The 20,056-nt window shown below is 33.6% G+C and overlaps 5 protein-coding genes across 10 annotated transcripts in view; 3 read left to right on the top strand and 2 right to left on the bottom strand.

Annotated features, from left to right (window-relative positions):
* tfc (triforce) overlaps positions 1–10,111 on the bottom strand; it is a 37,754-nt gene extending 27,643 nt beyond the window's left edge. Inside the window, exons 1-2 of the mRNA XM_065368898.1 lie at positions 9,742–10,111; positions 3,902–4,132 (exon numbers count right to left, since the gene is read on the bottom strand). Of these exons, the coding sequence (XP_065224970.1) occupies positions 3,902–4,132; positions 9,742–9,865 (355 nt within the window). The 5' untranslated portion in view covers positions 9,866–10,111. The remainder of the gene's footprint in view (positions 1–3,901; positions 4,133–9,741) is intronic.
* LOC135848829 (uncharacterized) lies at positions 2,055–17,563 on the top strand. Of its 3 annotated transcripts, XM_065368893.1 has the most exons (7): positions 2,055–2,081; positions 14,008–14,153; positions 14,700–14,971; positions 15,109–15,312; positions 15,398–16,010; positions 16,277–17,294; positions 17,452–17,563. In XM_065368893.1, the coding sequence occupies exons 2-6, from the start codon at positions 14,138–14,140 to the stop codon at positions 16,363–16,365; spliced, it is 1,194 nt and encodes a 397-aa protein (XP_065224965.1). In that variant the 5' UTR covers positions 2,055–2,081; positions 14,008–14,137; the 3' UTR covers positions 16,366–17,294; positions 17,452–17,563. The 3 variants fall into 3 exon arrangements, with proteins under 3 accessions (XP_065224965.1, XP_065224963.1, XP_065224964.1); XM_065368891.1 differs by lacking the exons at positions 2,055–2,081; positions 14,008–14,153 and adding an exon at positions 14,163–14,467; XM_065368892.1 differs by lacking the exons at positions 2,055–2,081; positions 14,008–14,153; positions 17,452–17,563 and adding an exon at positions 14,163–14,467 and having other exon boundaries at positions 16,277–17,365.
* On the top strand, positions 11,420–14,035 carry LOC135848831 (uncharacterized). Of its 3 annotated transcripts, none has more exons than XM_065368894.1 (5): positions 11,420–11,563; positions 11,784–12,055; positions 12,750–12,953; positions 13,058–13,649; positions 13,762–14,035. In XM_065368894.1, exons 1-5 carry the CDS (start codon positions 11,506–11,508, stop codon positions 13,854–13,856), a joined length of 1,221 nt encoding a protein of 406 aa, XP_065224966.1. In that variant the 5' UTR covers positions 11,420–11,505; the 3' UTR covers positions 13,857–14,035. The 3 variants fall into 3 exon arrangements, with proteins under 3 accessions (XP_065224966.1, XP_065224969.1, XP_065224967.1); XM_065368897.1 differs by having other exon boundaries at positions 11,420–11,567; XM_065368895.1 differs by having other exon boundaries at positions 11,421–11,563; positions 13,058–13,640.
* Positions 17,225–18,218, top strand: LOC135848360 (FAD-linked sulfhydryl oxidase ALR-like). The gene is made up of 4 exons (XM_065368261.1): positions 17,225–17,257; positions 17,392–17,563; positions 17,640–17,787; positions 17,856–18,218. The coding sequence occupies exons 1-4, from the start codon at positions 17,225–17,227 to the stop codon at positions 18,016–18,018; spliced, it is 516 nt and encodes a 171-aa protein (XP_065224333.1). The 3' UTR covers positions 18,019–18,218.
* Sptr (Sepiapterin reductase) lies at positions 18,088–19,976 on the bottom strand. Of its 2 annotated transcripts, XM_065368899.1 has the most exons (5): positions 19,510–19,976; positions 18,935–19,436; positions 18,699–18,865; positions 18,405–18,625; positions 18,088–18,333 (listed from the first exon to the last, which is right to left on the bottom strand). In XM_065368899.1, exons 2-5 carry the CDS (start codon positions 19,139–19,141, stop codon positions 18,143–18,145), a joined length of 786 nt encoding a protein of 261 aa, XP_065224971.1. In that variant the 5' UTR covers positions 19,142–19,436; positions 19,510–19,976; the 3' UTR covers positions 18,088–18,142. The 2 variants fall into 2 exon arrangements, with proteins under 2 accessions (XP_065224971.1, XP_065224972.1); XM_065368900.1 differs by lacking the exon at positions 19,510–19,976 and having other exon boundaries at positions 18,935–19,503.
* Positions 19,977–20,056: the final 80 nt, after the last annotated feature.

Raw genomic sequence — 20,056 nt, 5'->3', positions numbered from 1 at the left:
TCATGGAATCCTGATTATGAAAATCAGTTTACCGAAGGCAAGTGCATTACCTACATACCTACCTATATATTTATTGTTTGAAAAGATTTTAAAAACATTTAAATGGCTTTTTATTCTGATATTATTTTAGTCAAGTTTTTATTAAATTTTAGCCTTTTTTGGTTGGTTGAAAATCAATTAATGTTCAACGAGGACAATATAGCTAAATTCCAAAAACCTTATTATTTTAAATGTAAGGTAAGAATGTATACAAAAAAAAAAAAACGTAACCGGCTAGGGATGGTTCAGCTGTGCGTAAGTAATGATTTTGAAATTGATTCGTGGAAACAGTTGGAAATCCCCATGTTGAAATTTTTAGTTTTGCTGGTACATAAACGGATTTTTTTTCAAACTTGCAGGAACGTTGGGTACTTAAAGATCATTAAAGTAAATGTTTGTAAATCGTCATTATTTATTCAGATTTTTTTGTACGTAGGTACCTACCTAATGGAAAACATAAACATTGGAGCGAGTCCTTTTGATTTTTTTTGTTAAATTGAAAAATCAAATTTTTTTGGTTCAGGTGATTTTTTGATGTTACCTAAATGTTTAATTCCAACTGAATCATCTTAAGGAAATGATTACAAAATTATTCACTTATTTCGAAGAAAAAATTAAGTACTTACTCGTATTTTAAGAACTCTTGAACTTGACAAAAATGAATATTGAGCTTTTCTAATGAATCAAACATTGTGACATGGAAGCGTACGTTTAAGGCATCAAGAGATAATGAAGAGATGACCCCCCCCCCCCAAATTAAAAGAGTATAATGAAATTTCAAAACAACCCATCTACTCTAATGAAAAACACTTAAAAAATGCGAAAAACCATTTTTTTCCCACGATTCCCACTCTTCCCCTCCAAAGAGGCCAGTTTCGGCTAAAGTTCTTTCATACTTGTACTTCATGAAAAACTCAGAAATACACCATCAAAATTTTCTCTGTTTTACAATTACAGCATATTACGCTCCGAGGTACATATGTATTGTAATTTCAGTGAATTTTCTGATGTATTTAAAAATATGTACCTATACTTACCCACGATCAAATAATCAACTTTTTGAGAAGTTCGTGTTGAATCTCAGAATGCAGGGATTGGACTTCGTGAAGAACAAATTTGAATAAAAAGGTATACGGAGAACTGGCAGATATTTTGAGCCAAATTAACGATAGGAAGTTATCTAATTTGAATTTCAAATAATCTCATCTTTTACTATCGATTCTTCGCAACGCCTTTTTTGAAATTCTATGATCAGGTACTTGGATCAAAATCAAATTTACATAGATAAGTAATATTTTAAAGTATTTTCGAATACCTATTTCACAATTGATTTCATACGCATTAAATCTTGAGATTTTTTTAGGAGAAACGACTTCTCTTCTTAGAAACATCCAGGAAAGTGATCAAGGTATGTACTCAAAAAAAAAAATAAATTGAAAACTGTACAAAGATATTATTTCTGAAAGTGAAGAAATATTTTGGAATGCAGGGGTGCCAATTTATTGGTGATTATGGCAAATTTTGAAAAACCGAACAAATTTGAGAAGTTTTTGGATACTTTTCTCGATTTCTTGAAAATTGCAAAAGTCGCCAAAAAATTGGCACCACTGCATTCCAAAATATTTCTCCAGTTTCAGAAATCATATCGTTTGAAGTATTGGCTTAACTAATGTGAAATATTTGAGAAGAAACAAAATTTCAAAACACAAATTTATAGTCTTTGATTCTGACGGAAATTTGGAACTGGGTCATTTGTTTTTTTCAAAACAGGTTGAGTAAGGGATAGAGTGAAAAAACTACGATTTTTTTTGAAAATTCATCCTCTTTGAAGACCCATTTTTCTCATCCATGCAGAAGTATTTTCGGAACTAAAATTATTTTCTACGTTGTACTCTAATGTACCTACCCTACTAATTTTTTTAAAATGATGAATTTCACATGATGATGGTAAAAAAATAAAATAAAAGTAAAAAAAACTGTCAAAAATTGAAACCTTGGTAGACTCAATCAAATACGGGGGGGGGGGGGGGGGGGTTGAATAAGTATGAGTCATAGTTAGCATGAAATAGGCCTATGTTCTTTATATATGATCAATTTTGACCTCACAAAAACCTAGGAAAATAAATTATGATCTCAAAAGATTCGAGTGGGGTGTCCCGAACCCCCCACTTACTACTTCATACCTATCAATGACTCATATTCAAAAACCCCATCTATATTTGATTGAGTCTAGCTCCACCCCCCTTGGGGCGACGACGTTAGTTCATAGGTCATCTGATTGGAAATTTGACGTATAACAACTTTCATACCCCATTTTTGAGCTAGGACCGCAATTTGGGGGGTTAGTGGTGAAAAACGTCTGAAAACTCTCATTGGGGGGCTAAAATCCACAATTGGGGGAAAGTTCACTTGGGACAGGTCGGTACTCCACGGATTCGTGTTCAGGGTACAATAAAAAGCCAGTATACCAAAATTCAGCTTACCCCCGCGCATTTCCTCATTCAATGCTAATTTTCTTATTATTGACTGTAGGTCCACCCCCTTAGGGGGGACGAAGTTAATTCATAGCTCATCTGATAGGAAATTTGATTTAGAACAACTTTTATAGACCCCCCCCCCATTTTTGGGCTAGGACCATAATTTGGGGACATAGGGGCGAAAAACCTCATTTGGGGGGGCTGAAATCCACAATTGGGGAGAAGCTTGCTGGGGACAGGTGGGGACTTCAAAATGGGCTAGTATACCAAAATTCAGCTTGTACGGCAGCGTTTCCCTATGAACCCCTTTTTTTGGCTAATTTTTTCTTAGGCTATAATATTAATGGTGTAACGTCGTCGTTTGACAAAAAACAATTTCTCACTATTTTCTAAAACGAAAAAATTGAATAAAACATTCAAAAAAATGTGAAAAATGCTACACGTTTTAGAAATGAAAAACAATCAAATAATGGTATCATTTGATCCCAAAAAAATGAAAACATTGGAAAAAATACTTTAATAAACTAAAAAATAATAATATGTTGATACTGATGTTAATCAACGGAAACAGGTTTTAAAAATAACGAGGAAAAGATGAAAGATGATTTTTTTTTCTTTTAAATGTGAATTTTCGATCTACAACCCACACACGTTTTCATGGAGAAAACCTTTAGGTATAAAGTAGAAAGAGGGGGGGGGGGTTTCAACTTTTGAATTTGTCAAAAAAAACATCTGAATAGGTATGTCGTTTTGATATTTATTTATTTCTTTTCGTGCTAATTTGTTCATTGTTTTGGAAGCCACGTTGAAATTGCTGAAGTTGTTTATACTTATTTTTAAACCAATCTTTCATTTTTTTGAAATTTTAAAAACTGGCCAATTTTGGGGAGAATATGTTTCGAATGGGTGGCTAAAATTTTTTGGAGCTATGTATTACTCTCCCCCAGAATTCATTTTTGATGCCGTATTTCATTGATTCTGGAGTATTGAACGTCATTATAGATAGGTAATTAATGTATTATGTATGTATTAGCCAAGGTATCCTTTGGTTCCTTCACATCTGAATTTTAAATTTATGAGGCAAATGATACCTGATCCAAAAAAATTTGCAGCTATGATAAGCATATATTAATAATCATCCAATTCAAAAATCAAAAAAAAGTTTCAAACGAACTCCTCAAGTACATATGATGGCAAAGTAGGCAACCATTCCAACAGGGAAAACTCAACATCAACGGTATCGAGATCACATAGGTAAAGGTTCAGCTATACAGATACAGATATTTCGTAGGTACCTACATTTGATCTTGAGCTACATTCAATCTGTATCAGCATTCAGCATCGATCATAATGCAAAGATAAGGAAAAATAATGTAGGTATTCACCTTGTCTAGCAGCATCATCGCTAATTGGCAGATCATCGATGAAATTGTTCAAATCTGATACTCGATTGATCTCATTTCCACCGATTTCGTCAACGTCGTTAATTCTATTCGATTTTTTGGTATTTAATGAGGTGTTTTGCGCTTTCTGCTGCATCTCGGTTTTTGGTAAAAGTCTTCGCTGTAATTGATGGGTGAGGATTGACGCTGCTGCTTTGTTTTTCGGAACCTCACCTGCGCACACAACGCAAATCAGATGATTAGCTGGGTGCTACATCTTCAGAGAGAGGAATTAAAATACGAGTAATAAATAAAAGACTAATGCATGTCAAAGTATCAAGAGTGCACGTAGATATAAATTGGGAGGGATAAACGAGAGAGACTGCAGATAAGATGATCATTTTCGAAACATAGTCTCATTTCATGGATCGATTTGTGCCTGTACCTAATGTAAGTAAGTGTATGTATAAGCAATCGAATAATTCATACGAGGTAATTGTACAATTATACTATTGTCTTGTTATACGTATGTTACGACATATTCAGTAGGTAGGTACTCTCCAGCAAGATGTCCGTAGATGGATGCGACAATATTTTTTCATTCTTTTCGCAATAAACAATAATCCAGTTTTGAAACCGTTGGTATTCGACGTAGGTATGTAGATCTAAAGAAATATTTCAGTCTCACAAATGATCCAGTTGATGAGAGAGAATCGAGCTAAAACAGAAGCTTCATCGATATGGATGTACTGCTGCTGGGTATTTTTCCATTTGGATGCTTCTTTTTATTCGAGGTCGTAGTTTCACGTATCCACATTTAGTTTTATGCACGAAAACAAAAATGTAGGTATAACACAGATCTTGAAATTTTATCTCATCTCGTCAGCATCGCCATTGAGAACAATTCAGCATCGTAAAAAAATTGGATAAACGACGATACGTATGTATAAGAGAAAAAAACCACCTAAATAAAAGTCTCGTAATTATAAATGTATATACCTATTCTACATAGGTAGGTATGTACATAGAATTGAATTACACAAGCAATTCGTTCCGCGCTAATAGCATCGTATAATAATGATTATGAGAGGGCGTACGACGTCGTATATTATATTACACTTTTTATTCTATTCTTTGGCGAGGATGTTTAACATTTTACAATGTAATGCGATGCCCGTTATGGCCTAATATTTGCTACATTTAAAGGCGATATAAATTATATTTGGCGTTAATGGCGCTCCTAATGTCAATACAGGTAGATTTGAGGTGTTGGAGGATCTAGACGACGACGACGACAAAGACAACGGTGGCGGCTGATTTACGATTTACATAACGGAATCTGCCACTGCAATAATCATTTTCTCGGTTAGTAAGTTATATGTAATGTAGGTACCTGCATCGTTCAATGATATCGTTGATGATCAAGGAAGCAATGTCGCCAACAGTACAGTAGTATTTCACAGGCCTACTATTAGTATAGAGGTACATCCTAGCAGGCTATAATGTTAATTCACCATTTTATTAGCAGTCTGTCGTCCGCTGCCGAGTTACTGTATCTGATTATATGGAAATATCTTCTGTAGGTATACGTTACACTAGTTGCGTGTATAGGTTCAATTGGATCTTATATATGCATGCGATGGCGACGATGGTAAAAAATTTATACCTATAATTGAAACGTAGGTATGTAGATTGTAGATGTTATGGAAATATGGAGAAAATTGCGAGCTCATTTGTTGGTTATTGGACAAAAAATTTCTCTCGTAGCATCATCAGCAAATAGGTATAATATTCGCATATAAGCAGGTGATTGGCTTCGTTAACGAGGTGCGAACATATTTATTCGGCAGCTAGATGTACTCCTATGATTTGGTTTTATCGAAGAACAAGAATAATCCATTCTGTTTTTGGCGGGTGGGTACCTACTTTACCTATTGCTTTCAATTGATACTGTTTAATTACGTAACCAACGGGCATTACTTGGAAATACGCGGTGTTAGATTACCGCCTTCGCCATTCTCGTTATTTTTACCAAAAACCAGAATTAGCATCATTTGCATTTCAATAACGCGTCGTTGATATGCATTTTTATGTTTTAGACGGATTTCCGTCTGGAAGATTATGAATATTGCTGATATTTTGTGATGCGATCGATGATGCGGATAGGGTTGGTGGAAGTTGCAGGGAATGGCGAGGGGAGTGAAATTTCCAATCTGTATTTGGAATCATCACAGTTTACCTTACAAGTGAACCTCTACAATTCGTCTATTCTGATTGAGCTGAAATTCGGCTCACTGAAAGAGCATGTCACCCAGACCTCAGAATCAAATTTCCAGCTGCCAGAGTTGATTTTTCAATTTTTAGCGAATTTTTGACAATGGCGGAAATGACCATTGGATAAGTAATAATTTTCTACAAAAATAGCAAGCGTATAGAGATAAAAATCTGAAACTCGGTTTATATACTAAAGTCGAACCCCCCTCCCTCCCTCCCTCCGAATCGATTACCACCATTTCCCAGTCGATCTGGGGGCTCCAGCAATGGTTAAATTTCCTCCAGCAACTTCAAATCGCTCCAGAAAGCGTTGTAATCAAATTCGAAAGCTGAAAAGTTCCATATTCCGAATAGATTAGGGTCGTTGGATCAAAAATCCGAGGAGACGAATTAAAAATTATACCTGCCTATCTACATTTTTTTAGAAGTGGAAAAATCTAAAATTTTCAAAAAATTCCAAAATCGTATGAATTGCTCGAGACTTTGCCTTCTCCCTGAGGTTGACCCCTCGAATCGATTTCCACCATTTTTGGACTAGTTGACGATTTTGAGATTTTTTTCAAATTTCAGATTTTTCAGCTTGTAAAAAAATACACCTTTCAACTCGTTACCTCAGATTTTTAAAAATAGAGAGTAACTGAATTATCGTGTACCTGGGTATAAAATGGAGTGTTTGAAATGCTTCATTTTGCTAACTAACTCGTCCGCAAATTTTCTCGTCTAGAAAATGAAATATTTTTTCATACGAATTTTTTAATCAGGTGGGTAAGTACTTTTTTAAAATTCAAATTATTTTGCATTTTGATTTCACTCAAGTTTTTACTGTTTTACTTTCTGATTAACGTTTAACTTTTTATGGTTACCTTATTGAAATATTTTAATTTAGGTAGGTATTTACTTTTCTCATACAATTTTTTTGGTCTCATTTTTTATTGAAACCATAAAAACAATTTCCATTATGTTTTCTTCTTTTTTTTTCAAATGAAAGTTCAATTGTTGAAAGATTTTGAGCAGAAGTTGAAAAATTATTCGACTCGAATCCACTATTGACAATGAAGCATTTGAATTTTTTTCCCATTTTATTTTTCCAACTTGACAAAATTAGTTTGAAAGGAAAACTGAGAATCGCAAGGAAAAATGAACAGAAACAACAGAATATATGTAAAATGTCTCAATACACCTGTGAGGTACCTACATTCAAGTAAGAATTAAAAAGTTCAACGCGATTGAATTTCGATTAGAACGACAAAAAAAATACTGGATTTTCAAATTGCAATATTTAGCGTTTCTATAATTTTATTTCATTAAAAATGTAATTTAAGTACTGCGTATTCCTTATAGAAACTTCATCCTCCTTTCTTTGGATTTAAAAAGACATTTTCTTTGCATATTTTGCATACTAAATACTTTTTTGTTTTTTAAAACAGAATAAAAAGTGGGTAGGTAGGTACCCATCTTTTTTCATTTTGATGTGAATTGAATTAAAATCTGCAGATACAGGATCTTGAAGAAGGAGGAAAGCAAAAAGAACGCAATATGATCCGTCATCCACTTTCTAGAGAGCTTAAAAAAATGAAGAGGCTCAAGATAAGTGATGAATAATCAATCATGAAAATCGTTGCTCCTTCGATTGAAATTCATTGAAAAATTTCGGTTTTTACGCATAGGTACCTTTTCTAAATAAACAATTTTGATAAAATTCGGGTTTTATTCGACAAAAAGATTTTCAATAGATGGGAGGGGAGAAGAGGGGAGTGAATGGGAGAAGGACAAGATGACATTTGACATTTAAACACCCACCTAACATCAATATTTCTGCGTAAAAATTGTTTACTTTTCATATTATTTTTTCAAGACGTAGAAGCAGAATTTATTTACCTATCTTTGTCTTTTCCATTTTCTACACAAAAACTTCGAGAAAAAGGAATGTTGATTTAATTTTTTTGTTGCAATTTTAGGGAAATTATTAAATAGATCTGAACAGCTGGAATACAATTTGAACACTCTGGAGTTCCAAATGCAAAACATCTAGATTTTTGGAAAGAACATGCCAAAAAATTTGTGCTGAAATTCTTGTCCAAAAACTAACGTTTTTTCCAAAGATTATATTTTTGAAACAAGAGGAAGGGGAAGGGAGAATTTGTCATTTATGTTTTAATAATGTTTACCGATGTTGAAAAAAATGTGTTAAAAACTGCCACATAAAAAATTATTATTACTAAAAAAAGGCTTTAAAAAATAAATTTTAAAAAGATGTGCTTAAATCAATCGATGAAGTCACAATGAAAGGCAGTAAACCCAAGTTTATTAGTAGTGTTGAATTACATTTTGATCCTATTTGTGGAATTTTTTTGAAAACTGGAGAGGGTGAAAATCCACTGGAAGTCCAAAAATGATTCAAAATCTTCTCTGATCGATTCGGAAGGTCGATAAAAGTAGGGTCGACACTAAATTTCAGCCTTTTACGACCATTTGATTAGGTTTTGATATTTTTTTTCTTGAGACATTGACCAAAAAAATGTTCAAATTTTCGACAAATTGAGAAGTGAATTTTCGAAGTTTGGTTTATATCTATGTACCTTATTTTCAGTCCTTAGACTATTTATTAATTCTTTATTTTTTATACCTAGTAGAAATATCTACGCGCAATCAAGGTCTATAAATTGATGGGGGTGGGTATAAAGGGGAGGGAGGTGTCCAAAAGTACACTTTTGCAGCCTTCAGCTGGAATTTTTGTGAATGTTGTATTGTTTGATCAATTACCTATAATTTCATTCCAAAATAAACTCCTGCTACGATACTAGTTGCCTGATTTCATTATTAATCTTTCTCCAGTTTACCAAATGCATGGGCTAAATTCGAAAAAGTACAGAAGAAAATAGATAGACCGGTATCTCTGGGTGGTTCCAGAATGGCTCAAAATATTCAAATATTATTACAAGAAATCGAAATAAGTTAGGTGCTGCGGGTTTCAAAAACGTCAAATCTTGGCAATTTCAATGTTACTTAACATAAAAACTGCATCACTCATCACATAAAAATATCTGCGATGGACGATGATCATACTTGGCTGAATAATCTCAGCACCTAGCTGATCATAAAAAACCGTATTCATTTTATTACCTTCATTAATAAATGGGTAGATAGGTATCATTCTGCACACCTTGCAATGGTTACACAATCAGTAGCATGTTTCATTTTTAATTAATTTACCGCGTGTGAAAAAATGATATTTGATGGTACGAGTATAAAAATATGACCTAATATACCAAGTTCGGATAAAAGATAAACATGCCATTGAGATATATAGGTAGACATAGATAGGTATACGATGATATTGCAAACGTTGAAACTCTTTAAACTAATGATCAATCATTTTTGGTGGATCATAGGTAATCTAACGTTAGAGTAGGTATTCGAAACGTAATTACGTATGATTATAATTAAAATGATGTTGATGATCCTCGTTTATGCACGTCGCTGATGAAATTGGCTAAATAACTACCATAATAAGATGCTAACTAGATGCATTTGTAATGCCAAAATCCGCGTAAAAACATTCGACTTACTCGCATTAGCTTCAGCTGATCGTTTTTGGGATTTCCAGTGCGACTGTAGGAAACATGTTTGAAACTGTACGAACACGATGAAAATCACAAATAACCCTTTGAACCGGGTAAACACCGAAAACATAATGGCACGCAGTTAACCCCGAGACAAGATTAAAAACAAAAACACGAAACGGGCCGGCGTTAGGGTACACTTCGAATTGTAATTAAAATTGAAAAAATCACATCTTAAAAAATTTTCAAACCGCCGGAAAGCAATAGACGTGGAGAAATTTATTCAACCTGGACTGGCGCTGAATTGAAACTAAACCCAGCGTTCGGATTACAAGCCTGTTTGGATGGATTTTACTTTCGTTATCAAGGTTCGAAATGCGGTAACATTGAGATCGAGACAGAGGTCTCCTTCCACGTTAAAAGATATTGTCTCTTGGTAGCATCTCATCTGGTTAATCTAGTTTTTTACGAGAGCGGAGAAATTTTTTCGAATTTATGAATTACGTATATGGCAGCTAGGTACGAATGGAAAGGCCAGGGGAGAGGGTGCAGAGAACGGCGAGTGTCTAATTACTTTTTTTTTCATTTGTAATCGAGTAAGTACGTATGGTACGTATATAAGTAATAGGTACTTTGCAGATGTTTGATTCGAAATTAAATCGAATTTCGCACGTGTGAAATAAATTAATCGAATGCGATTCTAAACTTGGATAGTTGATTTATTCGTAATTATAATACGTTTCTGGTGATGGCGCGCATGTGTTTGTAGTCTTTGCTTGACTTATTATTAAAATAATATTGAGATTAGGTAATATGGATACAAGATACTTGTGGGTACCTGGCTGTCCTGTCCAGGCTACTTTATTTGGCAATGTACACCATCGATATGTACCTAGGTACTCTAACCTTTGTACATACCTATAGTAAGTCGAGTACCTACCTACTCAGTCTACCCACTATCGATCATAGCAAAAATAGATTATACATATATTCAGTGCTAGATGAAGAAGCATTTTTTTGAGATAGAATGTTCACGAATGTTATGTAAATAAGTACTTAAGTAGGTATACTCATACTCATTCAATCCGTTCCCAAGGAGGCGGACCCCCTCCCCTGAACCCGATTGTCGGTAGTTTTACGTAGTCTCCGATTGATTTGAAACTTGGTGAGAAGGTGAAGATACTTGAGGGTGATGATCTTGAATTTTTCCTAATTTTCTTGGTCCTAAAAACGACTCCAAAATTTAATCTGAAAATTTCAAATCAATGTGGAGGGAAGTCAAAAATTAAGAGAAAGGCATGAACAATTATTTTTACATTTTTTTGGTTATTTTCTATCGCTGGTAATTTTTTTAGTTGGTTGAAATTTCGCGAGAAAAACGAAAATGCCAATAATTTCTCTTTTTGATAACTTCCAAAGCCTATATATTTTCATGAAATCTAAAAAAAACTAAAAGAAGTTAATTTGCGCTCAAAATCTCATAAAATTTGAAAAAAGTAGGCATCTAGAAGATTTGCATTGAAAAATACCTAGTCTGATATTTAATTTTTCGCTTTACTACACTTCATACACTTCATTCAAACACCTAAATGAGGCATCGCCGCAACTGATATGATGCTCGTGAATTAATTAGGCAGTATTGATATTTGAAATTAAATTTCAGATCCATCAAATGATAATGAATTTTCAGAAATTATAGCCCTACTTACCGAATCAAATGTATGTGTCTGAGCAAGTGTTGTTTAAATTTATCGTTCACTTTCAAAAGATATGAAATGGAATTTTCATCCCATAAAGCTTCCATTTTTCATTTTAATTCTTTTACAAGGCAGGTAAAACATTCATAAAATATTTATTTTAGATACTTACAACGTAGTTGGGTACGTATTTAATTGAATGAAGGATTTCTAATTTACTCGTAGGATATTTTTTGGAACAAATATTTAAAGCTTTTCAAACCCATCATTCCTTATGCCAGCCCCTCAATTATGTAATTTTCTGTTCCTCGTGCACCGAAATTATGAAAACTGACAATTCTTGTGTTACAGAAATCGATGGGACTTGTCTGCCAAATGGTCCTTCAAAACACGATATCAAGAAAGTTTTGAACAATATTTTCACCAAAATATTCAAGGATGTAAATTGGATAGAAAAGCTGGAGTCAATGAGCGGTATTGAAAAGATGGATTATCACTACCTCGAATTACCTACTGAAAACTCCTTCTCAATGTTCGGAGATAAAGTTGTCGTTAAACTCGGTGTAGAGACAATAATACCGTCGTATATTAAAATCAGATGGGATTTCTTGAAAAATCAGTTGGTAGGTAAATAGTCGAACGTACATTTCGCCTAAAATTGCATACCTATGCAACTTATTCTGCAAGTGATTGTGTAGGTGGGTCACCGACTATGAAAATTGAAGGATTAAAGTTACATATTAGCTATTTTATGTTGATTCTTCAAGGTTGCATAGTCCCATGAATAGGTAAGTGCAGATTAAATTTCATGTGATTGTGCCAAATTACAGAGTTTTGAAAGGAGCAAAAATATTTTCTAATTTTATTTTATCGCTTGAAAATTTAAGGAGATGCCTGTAATTATTTAAAATTTTAAAAATCCTCCAAAATTTTCAATTTTAACCAGGGTAGGATATAAACACGATATTTTTTGGAGAACGTTCAAAGTTCTGAAAAGTTACCCAAATAATTACTAGGTATTGTTTAAATTCAATTGAAAGCACCAGAGAATTTTGCTTTTTTAGAAAACCCTTGAATGTAGGTAACCCAAATTGTGAAACACTGAATGCTCTCCCGATACATTTTTAAACATAGGTATGTTATGTAGGTATAAGTTAAGATGACCCAACTTCATCACTTCAGTTTTTAAGGTCGGTTACCCAACCTATACTTATGCAGTTTGCTTTGCTGTGTTGCCATGCAAAATATTCAATACTGTGCTGAAACACTCAGTAAGTAGGTAGGTAGTAGGTACCTATAACATAAAAACTGTTCCAGAACATGAGCCATGATAAAATGACGTTTTTCATCTACGGAGAGGTGAAGGAAAAGCCAAATTCAGACAATACACTTTACATAGTCAGAGCAACTTCCTTAACACTGAAGAATTATTCAATCAATGCTGAAAAATTGTCAACAAATCAAGAAAGCGATGAAAAAATTCGAATTGACTTATCGTATGATCATGTAACGAACGAAATGGTAAGTGATTTTAATGTACCTACGAGTAGGTAGGTAGAGGCACTTTGGTAGTATGGATTTGCCTATACTTACACTCACATCAACAAATACTTGACACTTGACAGGGAATCAGCGAAAGTAATTTAAGAGGCACTAAGTTGTCTTACGAAGAGCAATTGGAACTGATACATATACTTAGCTTATCATTTGAATCAGCTTTACGCGATGCTATCATCAACAGAACTGATTTTGTTGATCTTCTGAATACCATGTTTAATGTGAATCCGAGGCAAATAATCACCTCAGTCGATCCTGATTTTCCACTCAATCCACACAACTATTACTATTTGATACCTGAGATGCCCATAATTCATACCAGTTTTAAAAATATTAAAATTATTGGAATGTGGGATTTCGAACCGTTCTACTTTGATGAGGAAACCGCTACCAATACCAATTTCACATTGATCACGAAGAATATTCGAGGAAACATGAATTTAGACACCGGATTTGAACAATGGCCGCAGTTTGGACTGAATTTCACTATTGATGAGCTTTCCATAAGAGCTGAAAATAATACCAAAAGTATACGCAGCATTTTTGAAGAAATTTCAGAATCTTCGAGAACGATATCTTCGTGGTTAGCCGAATTCTCAACGTTTATAATCGAACTTTTGGAATCAGCCATTGAATCATCAATAATGCCAGGTATGAAAAGTAAGAGAGCTTTTATAGTTAGGTAACTACCTACCTATCTGAGTGAGTAGGTAAATAACTCAATCGACGCCTCAATTAATGGTCTACTTTTTTCGTTTCTATTTTATTCCAGATAAATGCCGATCAAGTTTTTCTCCATTAAGTATACGCGAAATGGAAACAGCATTAATTGAACTTTTGAAAACGTTCCCAAAAACCGTTTCATAAAAATTATCCAATGTGTACGAATTGGGAAAATTCTGATTCTGCCTTTCATCTATTTTTCAGTTTCCATTTTTGAGAAATTTATTTAAAATGAAAATCATGATTTTTCTTTGTTATAAGTTCTTATAATTTCTCTGTAAAATTAATTTTGTAGTAAAAAAAAAAAAAAAAAAAAAAAAATAGCAACGAGTGAGATTTAATCCAATTGGAACTGTGAGATCAAATCGGATCCAAATAGATGTCATCCAGCCTCCTCCCCCTCCCTACTGCCGAAACCCACTTGAATGATGGAAATGCAAAGTATGTCAATTATCAAAAAACTTTTTTTTACTGGAGTTGTTTTATGGCACTATTATGCCTTAATTAACTTCATTTGAAGACGTAATGAAGCATCACAACATTTAAGTACGAAGATGATAGGTACTTGTAGGCATGTACACCGATTAGGCAAAATCGAAAATCTAAATTAATTTCAAAATCAACGAGTGATAATAATTTTGATAGATTATTCATTGAGTTGAGTCATGTGTCGCCGTTCAAACACGTTTCATATCCAGACGTCATGAAATTTAATTTTTTAAGACTTGCGTTTTTCACTTCATTTTTTCTACAAGGCAGGTAAAATGGTTGTAAAATAATTCCAAAATACGGGTATTGTTGTTGTGCAGCCCTTTAATACCTATTCAAATTTATTTATTAGATTTATTCTTCATGGTTTGGAACCATTAGTTCTAGAATCATGAATCAGAATCTATAATTTCTGTTCTTTTTGTTGGAAAAAATTCAAAGTTGTTGAACTTCACATTTCATTCTTCTTCTTTATACCTCGAAATAATTGTATTTCAGAAATCAGCACGACATATCAGCCAGCTACTCCCTCAAAATACGACATCACAAAAATAATAAATGAGATCTTTACTGGAATATTCAGAGATGTCGATTGGAGAACAAAATTACAGTCAGCGAGTGGAACTAAATTTTTTCATACTTTCAACATTGAACTACCAGCTAAAAATACTCTCCCACAGTTTGGAAATGAGATCTATTTAAACTGTAGTATAACAACAATTGACATACTTGGAATTACAATCAAATGGGATTTTATCAGAGACAAAGTGGTAAATACAACTCAATTCAATTCTTTTTGTGGTACTTCTACATACCTACCTAATAATTTAAAAAATGTACTCGCTTATTCGCCTAATTCTTAAAACATTTCATAAAGACAGCTTTATGCATTTACGTTCTAATACAGAATATAGAACTAGATAAAATCAAGTTCTCTATCTTGGGAGAAGTGAAAGAAAAACCATCATTAAATACTACAATAAGCAGTTTCCTTGTACTTTCCTTGACATTCAAAAATTTTTCAATCAGTTCTGAAAAAAATCCAATAAATCAACCCGGTGATGAAAAAATCCAAACTGATGTTTCGTATGATGGTGTAACAACTGAAAAGGTTAGCCGATTGCAGTATATTTTTATGAAGTAAAAAGTACCTAGGTACCTACCTACATGTGTAATGACTGTTGAAAAATTGACAGGGAATCAAGGCAAGCATTCATCAGAGCAAATTGTCTTACGAAGAACAACTAGAACTGATACATGCAATTAGCTTACCCCTTGAATCCGTTATACGCGATGGTGTTATCAATAGAACTAAATTTTCTGATCTTCTGAATACCATGTTTAGCCTAAATCCACAGAAAAGAATCACCTCAGTCGATCCAGATTTTCCACTCAACACCCATCAGTATTACTATCTCATACCTGAAATACCCATAATTCATGCGAGTTTGAGAAACATCAAGATCTTTGGACTTTGGAATTTCGAACCTTATTTTTACAACAAGAAAATCACTAATAGTCAAAGCTTCAAGTTGATTATAAAGAATATTCATGGAAAAATGATTTTAGATTCTGGATTTAGGCAATGGCCGCAATTTTCAATTAATTTCAGTATTCATGAGCTCTCTATATCTGCCGAAGTAAAGCTCAGAGGTGTACGAGTAAAGGTACAAAACTGCAGCATTTCTGAAGAAGTTTTAGAACCGGATGCATCAATAATATCATCGTGGTTAACGAAATTTTCAACGTTTATAATCGAACTTTTAGAATCAGCCGTAGAAATATCAATAATAACATGGATGAATAAAGGTAAACATTATACATAGGTACCTACCTATTAAAACATGTATAGGGAGTTTCAGGGCAGAATTAGTAATTACTTGCGCAACTCATAATGAGTGTATGTAAGTATGCTTGACTAATCTTTAAATTGCAGGGTAAATAGGCAGTTGCTCGAATGTTTTAATCTTTTAATCAATTTATTTGCAAGCTACGAGTATAAGTAATCTAATCAACGCCAGATTTAATCACTAATTAATTTTTTATTTTGTTTAAATTTTTTTATTTCACCGTAGACGACTTTAGATCAAGTTTCTCTTCATCAAGTATTCGTGAAGCAGAAAACTCACTCATAGAGATTTTGAAGAAATCCACAGCAAATTAACGAAAGTCACGTAAAGAAACCCACCGTTTCGTACGATGCTGCGTTGTAAAATTACTTTTTTTCAGTACTTATTTGGAGATTATAAATATAAATTTACTATTTCATTTCTACAGAAAAATAGTCATATTAGATTACTGTGAACACTACCAAAAAAAAAGTATTAAAATACATAGGTACGAAAAAATGTTCATACTTATTTGTTTTTCAATGCAAAATGTGTACCTAAGTTGTTATTAATCATAAATCATTCAGCTATCTGCATCTTACGAACTCGCTGCGAGTTTATAAGAATGATAAGAAAAGAGATGAGTTGGTAAAACATTGTCATTAAATTTCGCTTATTGTATTCCCTCTCTCTAAAAAAGTGGCACTTAACTACAATTAAGTAGGTATATAGTACATATAGCCGAAGTCTTGTTATTTTTTAATTTAAAAAAAAAAACAAAACAAAAAAAAAACACTAAATCATTTAGTCACGATTTAAGAAAGAAATGTTTTTCTAGCAACGCGATATCATGTCTTTTGCAAGGGGGTTTTAAAAATTAAACAGCGCATATTCACACATGATGAGAAAACATCATTACAAACCTTGCCATCTTTTTCATTGGAAACACCAATTTCAACAAATACATCTGTAGGCAGTGAGGTGGGTACTCAATGAAAAAATTATTTGAACCAAAAATGTTCAACTGAATCATTCCAAAAAATTATGAGGTGGCAACTTTTGGAACTATACCCCTATTTCAATTCTAAAACAATGCAAACACACTAGCGCTGCACCAGGGGTTGCAGCCTCAATAGCCTTTTCGAGCTTTTTGAACCAATCAGATGGCTAGAAACGTTGCGATGGAGTTGGCCAATGGAAAAATGGAACTACCACGAATTGAAAATAGTTGGTTGCTGAAAAGAAACTTGAAGTTTTTAAGCAGGTATACTCTGAAGTGAAATAGATTATAAGATTTATTAATTGCTATGAAAATAATTATTTAAATGAAATGTCACAAAGGGTAAGCTTCAATTAAATAGCAATGCTTTATTAAACACTGTTACATTTTTTTTCTAAAACACAGCAATTTCGTATTCCAGGACCATGGTCAAGACTTGAGGAAGAGACCGCTGATACCAATCAACCTCGAAGAAGACGATGTATTCAGAAAAAGTAAAAGAAGCGATTGCCCTCTGAACAAAGAAGAATTAGGTAATATGATTTTCATAAGTTAAGATACTCGCATCATTTGCCCGAATAGTTGATAATAACCTAGGTCTAATCTTAGGGAACAGAACATGGTCGTTTTTACACACTATGGCTGCCCATTTCCCGGAAAAACCAACGCCGGAAGATCAACGTGATATGGTGCAGTTCTTTAGAATACTGTGTCGCTTTTATCCTTGTCGAAGCTGTGCCGAAAGTTTCTCCAAGTTGTAAGCTTCGTAGTTAATTTCGAGATTTGAATATTAAGTAGCTTAGTTTGATGGTGTTTAAATTTTAGATGCGCGGAACGACCACCTGAGGCTGGTTCGCAGAAGGAATTAATCGAATGGTTATGCTGGGCTCATAATCAAGTTAATAATAAATTAAATAAACCCTCTTTTGATTGTAAGTTGGTCGATGATCGATGGAAGTATGGGTGGAAAGATGGATCTTGCGAGTAATTTTATTAAATCATTTTGTTTACAATATTACTTGTAGTAAATAAGTGTTCGATTAAGAAAAATACGATAGTTGATACATGTATATATTTAAAAATTCGAATTTAAACGCAATTTATTTAGAATATTATCGGTCATAGAAGTCAATACGACCGGGACTTGTATAACATCTTCGCCCCAATACATCGATTACTTTTTTAACAGTGTCTTCAATCTTGACGTAATTATCTTTGTTAATCATATCGGTAAAAGTACTTTTTGTATCCGAATTGCAACAGCTGTTCGCAATTTCATCCAACATATCGGTTTTTAGTGGACCTAAGTAAAATATTTCATCAAGTACATTTTCCTTTAAAAAATTAGTAGGTAATGAAGAGTCAAAAAATTACCAGGCGAATAGTTTAGAATATTCAGCGAAGGGTCTTCTTCAGCCAAAGTCTTGAAATACATTTCTCGACTCGCTTTGCCCACACAATAGAAAGCCATACCCTTGAAAGCTACCAAAGCCGCTAGAGATGAAATGTTGAGCAAACACCGTTCACCATCTTTGAAATACTTGAGGAATGCAGAGGTTAGTAAAGCTACTGAGTACAAATTTAACGTCATGTACCTGTAATATAAATTAATTCGTCAGTACATTACCAAATATTAATCATTATTTAAAGAAATTAAATGCACATTACTCATTCCAGGTGTTTATGTCTTTCATTTCGGTAGCTGGCGTTTGACATGATACAGAAGCTGCATTATGGACCAAGAAATACAATTCGTATTTTCTATCTGAGGCAAACGGCGCCAAAATCTCTTCGAATTGTTCGAGGTCTGGTTTACTCAAATCAACAGAGAGTACCTAAAAAATCAGAAAAGGCTAATGACAGGAGTACAACGAAAACACTCGTAAAAAATTTTGAAAACTTACTTTCACATTCAACGTAGGATTTATCTCGAGTATTTCCTTCTTAGTGGTTTCCAATTTCGGTAACGTTCTTGCTAGTAATAAAATGGTCGAATCTGGAGCCACTGACCGGCTGAATTCGATGGCTAATTGTTTTCCTAAGCCTTGACTAGCTCCGGTTATGACCATGAATGTAGTTCGATTCCAGAATTGAGCCTTTGTTTCGGCCATGTTGTTCAACTTTGATCTGAATCTGGTTTCTCGAAAGCAATGGATAACGTATCGTTCTTCACTAATTCTGCGAGTTCGCCGATGGTCAAAGCTTGCTCCGGATTTATTCTCGAAATTATTGAATTCGGAGTAAGACTGGCTTCCAATTCGGAATCTTGATTCAAGTTGAGTTGTTCTCTCGAGTCACTTTCGATCACACGAAACATATACGAATCCCACGTACTTTCGACAGCTTTTACCAAATCATTTTTTTGTTTTGGTTTGTTAACGTTTTTCAACTTGGATAACTTTTTTTCTAAACAAAAGAACACACAGGTTACGCGTTATTTACGAGTGACGAGTTTCTCTCTAATGAGAAGAATACTAACCCAACGTCGCTAAGTATTGATTGGAGTCAGCCAATGGCTGGTAAGAAGCTTTCACAAAGTCGTCATCGAATTTCTTATCGGATGCTGTACCGTTATCTTCAGAACTTAACCAAGGATTCTGATTACTGGTGTTATCCAAGAACGAAGACATAAAATACGTGACGGTTCAAACTAGTAAAATGCGACAATTTCAAAGATATTACAAGTGTAATTTTCTAGAGTCATGTAAGAGAAGATGAAAAATAGGCGTGTATGTTGATATTATTCAAGCTCCGAGCGATCAATGTAATTCAATACACAAAATGTGAGAGATGAGAGAGTGTGGAATGAACGAAGAGTATACACAGCACAATTACTCTGAATGCAGAGAGAAGAATGTTGATTTGATTACTAAAGTTACATTACGATTTAATTTTGAAAATTAATTTTGAATTTTTCATCCATTTTTGTTATCAATTTGTTATCACAAGATCTTTTTGATAGAATTTTGTTTTCACGAAAGAGAGTAATAAGAATATCTTGGAAGCTTCACATGAATTCAGTTTCA

This window comes from Planococcus citri, chromosome 5, assembly GCF_950023065.1.
Source record: "Planococcus citri chromosome 5, ihPlaCitr1.1, whole genome shotgun sequence".
NCBI lineage: Eukaryota > Metazoa > Arthropoda > Insecta > Hemiptera > Pseudococcidae > Planococcus > Planococcus citri.
The sequence above is the reverse complement of the archived record's forward strand: the minus strand, read 5'-3'. Positions and strand labels throughout refer to the sequence as shown.